Source organism: Oncorhynchus kisutch, linkage group LG4, assembly GCF_002021735.2.
Source record: "Oncorhynchus kisutch isolate 150728-3 linkage group LG4, Okis_V2, whole genome shotgun sequence".
Lineage (NCBI taxonomy): Eukaryota > Metazoa > Chordata > Actinopteri > Salmoniformes > Salmonidae > Oncorhynchus > Oncorhynchus kisutch.
The window spans coordinates 69,506,539-69,515,511 of record NC_034177.2 but is presented as its reverse complement, the minus strand read 5'-3'; the positions used below and the strand labels follow the sequence as shown (position 1 = coordinate 69,515,511).

Below are 8,973 nucleotides of genomic sequence, written 5' to 3'. Positions count from 1 at the left end.
GTATATAGTCATGTTATATTTTACTCTGCATTGTTATTTGTTACTCGCTGTATATTTATTCCTGGTGTCACTATTTCTATTTGCAATTTTATTTTTTGCCTTTAACTCTGCATTGTTGAAAAAGGACCCGTAACTAAGCATTTCACTGTTAGTCTTCACCTGTTTTATTTTTTTTACAAAGAATATGCAAAATAACATTTGATTTTGATTCTATTTGTTTTTTAATAAACAAGCGCTGTGTTTTTGTCTGTCTTGTTTGTCTGTGTGAGTCTATTTAATGGGCCTAAATAAGACATCCGGACCGGGGCCAGACTCTGGCACGCTGGGCTGGCCTGGTCAGTAGTGAGGCTGGGTCTGATTCCCTTCATTACTTCAAACCTTCATAGTGCACTACCTAGGAACTAATCTGGTGTGGGACCACTCACATCCAGTCTCTTTTTTCAAAGGTAAGGTACAAAAACACTTGATATAAGTAACTCTTCATAATCTTTGTTTTGTCTTTCATTATGTCTATCATATATTCGCTCTTGAAAATAACAGGTGCACACTGCAAATATTTTGTAACTCTGACTATAATGATGTAAATTTAAAAAATGTCTAGTGTGCATGTCTGAAGAGCCATTCGAGCAGAACAGATCTTGGCTCAAATAATATGATAAAGACCTGGGTAATGGGCAGGGGGTTCCCATAATATAATATATACCTTCAATTATTTCTAAACAGCTGACATAGAATGGCAACACACATTTTATATGTGAGAAAAAAGTGTAAATTAAGTATAAATCTGTGGTAAGTGGTAACATAAAATATAGGTCATATCAGCAATCCCACCAGCATTCAAAAGATAGCTAAAATAGTGTAACCTAAACACAACCTACATCCTTATCAATAAAAACTATATTTACCGGTATGTCATTATTTTACTATTTAGTCTTTATGTCCATTTCAACTCTTGCACAACAATATGTCCTATATATTGTCATTTCAGATGAATGCAGAACACAGAGAGAGAGAGAGAGAAGTGCGTTGGACCAGACACCCCTGCTCATATCTTGTCTCAAAGGGATCTGTACGAACGAGCGAGAGAGAGAGGGAGAGCGAGGCAGAGAGAGGAAAAGAGAGGGAGGAGGAAAAAACACTGGGTGCAGGACCCACACGCTGTAGTTCCAGCCAATTGCATTTCAGAGAAGTGACCATGGCTAGCGATAAACAAAGCACAATAGATCATTTCTCTCAGAGCTGGAGCCCAGCGCTGGAGGCTGCGGAAGGAAGGACAGAGAGAGGGAAAGAGAGAGAGCACAATCTATGCACCGGCTTGGGCTATTCTCCAACACTCAATTCTTTAAGCCTTTTTTCTTTTTGAATGCTATTAAGCCAGCCGTGTTGCATGACTGCTGCACTTTGCACATGAAGAGAGACAGAGAGAGAAGGAGAATATCACTCACCCGTTTCACTGAGACAGGAGCCGTGCAGCCATTTGAGCGCGATGTCAAAACATACAAGCCCAGATAGTCCTCCACACAGATGTGTAAACAGCACCAGTAAGGTCTCTCTTTGTTTGTTTTTTTCCGGGCAGGGTAGGTCTCTCCGTTTGCTGCTGCCTCCCGGGTTTTACAGCTTTGAAGCAGGTGGATGACAAAACATCAATCTCTCCAGGCACATTGTGGAGCATGCACGGTTGACACACTCCTCTCACAGACCCATATATAATCACAAACTGCAATAAAGTCATCCTGGCTGGAGGGATAAATATTTGCTTAAAGGGAGCTAAGCCTCAAACCTGCATATAGGAGCACGGCAATACGGTGGCGTTTGTAGTAATCATGGTTTGATTGGATTTGAATAGGAATTGTAATGACATATTTGGCATTCGGGAGGGGATTCATGCCACATGTTGTGACAATGCGTATGTAAATTGAAACAGAGACAGATGTCTTATTCGATTTCATAATATATGGAATATGAATGATACTGGCAGAAAAATTACATGACAGTGTGATTGTTTTGTTGTCTTATGGTCAAGGTAATCTAGACTAAAAATAGATGTAATGTCAATACCTACCTCAAAGGAGAACACATTATCTGAGGTTGGCAATGTCACCTGTAGAATAGAATAGAACAGAATAAACTGAGAATCCTTTCACAAAACTATAAGCAATACTTTTATTTCTTAACCTATCCCAGTCCCTTACATATTGTCTTTATAATGAATAAAAAAGGAATACCCACTGTAAATATAACCACACATTTTGCTTAGCCTACATTTCAACACATTGACTAGGCCTATGCCTTCCAGAGACTCTTTTAGCTACTGCTTTGGTACATTTTTCGACCATGAAATTCCATTCTTTATACTGTACATCAAAAGGTGTCCATTACCTTTGGGCTATTCATATAAAAGGACCAGTTAGCTGAACATCCTAGAAGTGAGGTTAAGCCTATTTCCATGATTTAATCATGTATTTAATTTGAGGCCAAGCTAATATAGGGTTATGTCTAGTCAGCAACATTCATGAACCATTCAATATTTTTGTAAACAGGCTACAACAATAATTTACATGGAGAATGGCAATTGATAATGTGTAATAACTTATAATAACCATTTTTCTTAATCAATTAACTTTTTCAGTGAAAGTTGCATAAATACTTAAAATAATAGTAGCTTACCCGAAACACTGCTTAGTTGGCACTGGCTAATAAAGTTTTGTAATTCAAACCAAAGCCTGAGTGACGTATGTTACACTTTTTTCTTGTTTTTTTTGCGGGAAAAACAGTTAGCTGGCTAGATACTCAACCAAAAATAACGTATCGGTTTGTGTACAAAGGCAATACTTGTATTTCTGAAATACCTTTTCTCAAACGCATTCTTAGTTAATGTTCAAGTGGCACGAACGTGAGTACTGTATGCAGCTGAAGATGTTTACATGCTAGCATGGTCAGCTAACCATGTTGTTATTTTAGCCCAGCACCACACAGCTGACTTCGAAATGTCAAGAATGGAGAGTTTACTTGTCAAAGAGAGTCCGCTGTTGTTACCACTCAACAAGGATAAAACTGTCTATGATGGATTTATCACGGTTCAGGTGGGAGAAACAGGGTTTCTGAGCTAGGTAACTGTTACTTGCGCTACAATCAAGTCAAGATAATGTTGTATCTTAGATATAATTTGTAACGTTGTTAGCTGTGTAGTAGTCGCGCGCATGCATCGATTCTTGGACAGTCAGCTGTTTATTTAGAAGTTGCCAGAAGAATATTTATGGTTTGAACAAGATCTGATGACCTACTTTATCTACTATTGTTGCTATTTTATTTTAGGAGAGAGACTTCAGAATAAGAATACTGCTTCCACCAGATCATCAACTTAAACTGGCTAAGTAACGTTACAAGTCCCCTGTATTCTATGTGTGTGTGTGTGTGTGTGTGTGTCCGAGAAAGACAGACACAAGAAATTGTCTGTCAATTCCTCTCTGTTCATCTGTTTCTTGCTTTCTCTACACGCACACAGGCAGACTTATGCAGAGGATTGGTGGCCTCAAACTTAATGATACATGTTGCTTGCCCTCTTTTATACCCCAAATTAATTATATTTCACTCTAGTCCCCTGGATCAAATGGAATCAATGATTCACTAAATATCATTCTGCATTGCAGGCTTCAATGCTGCTGGCAGTTGAAACAGCTATTGTGTGGATATGGACACATAGTAAAACAGGTAAGAAAAAAACAAAGCTAACCACACCAACACTTTAATAACTCTAATCAATTGAGAGGCCAACTCATTTCAGATGAAGATGTTTTCAAGGATAGGTAGACTGGACTGCTTAGTGAACTGTATGTTCACTTATGCATTCCATCACATGCTGTGTTTCATTCGCTTGTTGAAAGAAATATTTTCCACTGCATAATTAACATTGCCTTGGAAATGTCCCTATTTGTTATGTGGTCACCTCTGGGTTATTGGGATTAGATTTATATTTCACCCCAGGCTGTAAAGTTCATTATTTTCACAGGCTTTAAGCTATCATTAATTATTAAACCTAGTGGCAGGCTCCATTAATCAAAACTTTGGCCTTGATTTGAACAGCTACTAAGTTGGTTTGAAAGAAGACACTACAGTAACACTTAATTTTCCAGCTGATCAGAGATCTCTCTTGTTGTTTTGTCTTTTCGCAGAGATTACATCACTCTCCTGATCTAGTCAGCTTTGTTCTGGAGCTGAAGACTGTCCTGGTAAGAGCATCTGTTTTTACCTTTCAGATTGATATTGACATATTCCTTGATGTCATAATACATACAGTAAAATAATACCGCACTGAAATGCTGGTGATTGAATGTAAACAGGAAGTGTTCTGTTCCAGGAAGTGGCCCTCAAGTGCAGGCCAGAGTGTCGCTCTATCCCCCCTCCACAGTACTACTCTCAGCTCATCATTGAGATGGAGGACCTGGGATGGGATAAGTATGTACTGGAGCAAGTAGGGATAGGGCCAGGAGCTTTACCATGTGACCTGACCAGGAAAAACTCTTGTCACTAGTCATAGAATATAACTATGCCCTGCATTATTTCCTGTTGAGTTCTATTATACCAGCCAGTGACTAACTATTACCCTATAGCGGCCATACCATCAGCCTGAACCATAAAATAAAGGCTTAGGACAATATTATACTGCATTAATAACTGACTAATAATGACATCCTTATTTTTTTGTTGCTGAGTTATAGTTAAAGCCATATCCCATTTAATAACACTGCCTAGCTATATGTCAGCCAGGGCCAATACCGTCTTCTCTTTGTGACTGGTGATGCATCTCAGCTACCATTTAGCTCGGCTACTCATTTTCCACTTTCCCTATTAATGACTACAGCTGCAATTATGATATTAGCAAATGCAAATTGGTCTAATTGAAGACCCTACTCTTAGGTTTAATGGGGGGGGATGTTGAAGTTATGTGGAAATGAGGTGAACGTCATTTCAATACTGTATTACCTTTAGAGGCATTACGCAGCAGGCCTCAATGCACTCGAGATTCGTTTAACGTCTTAATTGGCAGTGGCATTAATAGCCAGGGTTTTCACTCGTTCACTCATTTTGTCTGCTGATGGGTGCAGGCAAGAGAGGCTTGCATTGAGCCTGGTCATTTGAATGGGCTTGAGACTACCTTGAGAAGTCATGGGTTAGTGAATGGGAATATGGAGTCAAGTATCTCCACTCTAGCCCCCTCTATGCCCAAAACACATGCTTTAAAGTGTTTGGCATCATTAAATAGACACAACTTTATTCCATATTCACAACTCTTTGAGGCATATACATTTTTTTCTTCTCTGTTTGGAGTAAGAGGTGTGTGAATGGGTTTTTGCCTTGACCTTTTGTGTATTGCTCTTCAATCTGCCTTTAGGTTTCCCAAAGACCGTATACCACGTGTCAATCTCATTCCACGGAGGGCAGTGTCTGCAGGTTTTCGCTCCTCCCTTGTACTTGATTGATGAATTAAGGTCACTAATTAGTAAACAACTCCCCTCACCTGATGGTCTAGATCTTAATTGACAGGAAGAAGGGGGGAAAAACACGGACACTAGGCCCTCCATGGATTGACTTTGACACCCCTGCCGTATACTTTGCCTTTACCCCTAATGGCCATACATCCATTTGGCTTTAATTGTAATCGATATAGGTGTCACATCTTCCTAACTTGGAGGAGTCTACTAGGCATCATTGAATATTTTTTTTGTGTGTGTTTACAAATGTATTAAAAATAAGAGAAATACCTTATTTACATAAGTATTCAGACCCTTTGCTACGAGACCTGAAATCGAGCTCTGGTGCATCCTGTTTCCATTGATTATCCTTGAGATGTTTCTACAACTTTATTGTTGAGTCCACCTGTGGGAAATTCAATTGATTGGACATGATTTGGAAAGGCACACCCCTGTCAATTTAAGGTCTCACAGTTGACAGAGCAAAAACGAAGCATTGAAGTCGAAGGAATTGTCCGTAGAGCTCCTAGACAGGATTGTGTCGAAGCACAGATATGGGGAAGGGTACCAAAAAAATGTCTGCAGCATTGAAGGTCCCCAAGAACACAGTGGCCTCCATAATTATTAAATGGAAGAAGTTTGGAACCAACAACATTCTTCCTAGAGCTGGCCGCCCAGCCAAACTGAGCACTCGAGGGAGAAGGGCCTTGGTCAGGGAGGTAACCAAGAACCCCATGGTCACTCTGACAGAGCTCTACAGTTGCTCTGTGGAGATGGGAGAACCTTCCAGAAGGACAACCATCTCTGCAGAAATCAGGCCTTTATGGTAGTGTGGCCAGACGCAAGCCACTCCTCAGTAAAAGGCACATGACCACCCGCTTGGAGTTTTCCAAAAGGCACCTAAAGACTCTCAGACCATGAGAAACAAGATTCTCGGGTCTGATGAAACCAAGATTTGGCCTGAATTTCAAGTGTCACATCTGGAGGAAACCTGGCACCACCCCTACGGTGAAGCATGGTGGTGGCAGCATCATGCTGTGTGGATGTTTTTCAGCAGCAGGGACTGGGACACCAATCAGGTTTGAGGCAAAGATGAATGGAGTGAAGTACAGAGAGATCCTTGATGAAAACCTACTCCAGAGCGCTCAGGACCTCAGACTGGGTTGAAGGCTCACCTTCCAACAGGACAATGATCATAAGCACACAGCCAAAACAACGCAGGAGTGGCTTCGGGACATGTCTCTGAATGTCCTTGGGTGGCCCAGCCAGAGTCCGGACTTTGAACCCGATCGAACATCTCTGGAGAGACCTGAAAATAGCTGTGCAGCAACGCTCCCCATCCAACCTTCCTCTGCATCTGAATCCTGGACTTACTGACAGGCTGCCCCTAGTTGGTAAGAGTAAGTAACAAACATCCACCACGCTGATCCTCAACACGGAGGCCCCTCAGAGGTGTGTGCTCAGTCCCCTCCTGTAGTCCCTGTTCACTCATGACTGCACAGCCATGCACATCACTAACACCATCATTAAGTTTGCCGATGACACAACAGTGGTAGACCTGATCACCGACAACGATGAGACAGTCTATAGGGAGGAAGTCAGAGACCTGACCCTGTGGTGCAAGGACTACAAACTCCCTCAACGTGATCAAGACAAAGGAGAGGAGTGTGGACTTCAGGAAAAGGAGGACCGATCATGCCCCCATTAACATCGACGGGGCAGTAGTGAAGGTTGAGAGCTTCAAGTTCCTTGGCGTCCACATCACCAACAAACTAACATGGTCCAAACACACCAAGACAGTCGTGAAGAGGGCACAACAAACCCTATTCCCCCAGCACCATCGAGAGCATCCTGACGGGTTGCATCACTGCCTGGTATGGCAACTGCTCAGCCTCCAACTTCAAGGCACTACAGAGGGCAGTGCGTACAGGGGGGCAGTACATCAACGGGGCCACGCTTCCTGCTACCCGGGAGCTCTATACCAGGCGGTGTCAGAGGAAGGCCCTAAAAATTATCAAAGACTCCAGCCACCCTAGTCATAGACTGTTCTCTCTGCTACCGCACAGTAAGCTGTACCAGAGCGCCAAGTCTAGGTCCAAGAGGCTTCTAAACATCTTCTAACCCCAAGCCATAGGACTCCTGAACATCTAATTAAATAGCTAACCAGACTATTTGCATTGCCCCCCTCTTCTACACTGCTGCTACTCTCTGTTATCTATGCATAGTCACTTTAATAACTCTACCTACATGTACATTACCTCAGTACCGGTGCCCTCGCACATTGACTCTGTACCGGTACCCCCTGTATATAGCCCCGCTATTGTTATTTTTTCTGCTGCTCTTTAATTATTTGTTATCCTTATCTCTTACTTTTTTTGTATTTTCTTAAATCTCCATTGTTGGTTAAAGGCTTGTAAGTAAGCATTTCACCTGTTGTATTCGGCGCATGTGACAAATTTGATTTAAATTGAGCCAGACAAACCTTGAGAGGATCTGCAGAGAAGAATGGGAGAAACTCCCCAGATTGAGGTGTGCTAAGCTTGTAGCGTCATACCTAAGAAGACTTGATGCTGTAATCGCTGCCAAAGGTGCTTCAACAAAATACTGAGTAAAGGGTCTGAATACTTATGTAAATATCATATTTCCATTTTTCTAAAAACCAGTTTTTGTCATTATGGTGTATTATGTGTATATTAATGAGGGGGGGACTATTTAACTATTTTAGAATAAGGCTGTAACATAACCAAATTTGGAAAAAGTCAAGGGGTCTGAATACTTTCCGAAGGCACTGTAATAGTGAATGGAATTTTACATGACTGTCTGGCTTTCTACACAGATCTCATACTTTTCATACTGATATCTGGAGTACCACAGTTCTCATCATTACTTTAACAAATTACTTTTTCACCAATGTGTACAGCTAGCTCCATCCATATACTGCTCACTCAAACACACGTGTGTCATCTGTTCCTGTTTTCTAAGCAGCTCCGTTCCTGTAGTTCCAATTGCACTGCTATCATCAGTCTTCACAGTGGGGCATCACACTGTCATGCTGTGTCCATCGCGCCAAGTGCCAGCCAGCCCCTGCTATTGTGGGGCGGGAGGCCGCGTGTGAATGCAGAGTAGAGGATATGGGACTGTGATTCAAGAATGGAGCTGTGATACTGATATGCAGAAATGTTTTTGCTAGATTGTCACTGCAATGAAATGGGAAGGGGGGAAAGAGGGAGATGAATTGAGTGAGTGAAACATTTTCTGTGTGTTACTAGATTAAAGGAGTGAGGTACTGTGTTGGGTCACAGTGTGTGTGTTCGAGCATATTTCCACTCATTTCTGTGGTTTTGTCAGTTTTACGATCATCCTAGTCGGGTCCGTCAGAAACGCTGCCCTGCTCCATGCCTTCAGAAGTTGCACACTGAACACCACACCACAAATCTCCAGCAGAAATATGGCCATATCAGCCACAGCAGAGTTCCATTACTGCACTGGAAATCTAGGAGGA

The 8,973-nt window shown here is 41.8% G+C and overlaps 1 protein-coding gene and 1 long non-coding RNA gene across 4 annotated transcripts in view; both read left to right on the top strand.

Annotated features, from left to right (window-relative positions):
• Positions 1-259: 259 nt before the first annotated feature.
• On the top strand, positions 260-1,476 carry LOC116374023 (uncharacterized). The gene is made up of 2 exons (XR_004209833.1): positions 260-446; positions 989-1,476. It is a non-coding gene; the product is annotated as an uncharacterized LOC116374023 (long non-coding RNA).
• A 1,235-nt stretch (positions 1,477-2,711) lies between these two features.
• Positions 2,712-8,973, top strand: part of fancl (FA complementation group L) — a 16,813-nt gene continuing 10,551 nt past the window's right edge. Inside the window, exons 1-6 of one of the 3 annotated variants that reach the window (XM_031823531.1) lie at positions 2,715-2,893; positions 2,962-3,083; positions 3,316-3,374; positions 3,651-3,711; positions 4,173-4,229; positions 4,358-4,455. In XM_031823531.1, coding sequence (XP_031679391.1) covers positions 2,875-2,893; positions 2,962-3,083; positions 3,316-3,374; positions 3,651-3,711; positions 4,173-4,229; positions 4,358-4,455 — 416 coding nt within the window. In that variant the 5' untranslated portion in view covers positions 2,715-2,874. Of the gene's footprint in view, positions 3,084-3,315; positions 3,375-3,650; positions 3,712-4,172; positions 4,230-4,357; positions 4,456-8,973 lie in introns of all 3 variants that reach the window. The other 2 variants (XM_031823532.1, XM_020481760.2) reach the window with 2 other exon arrangements.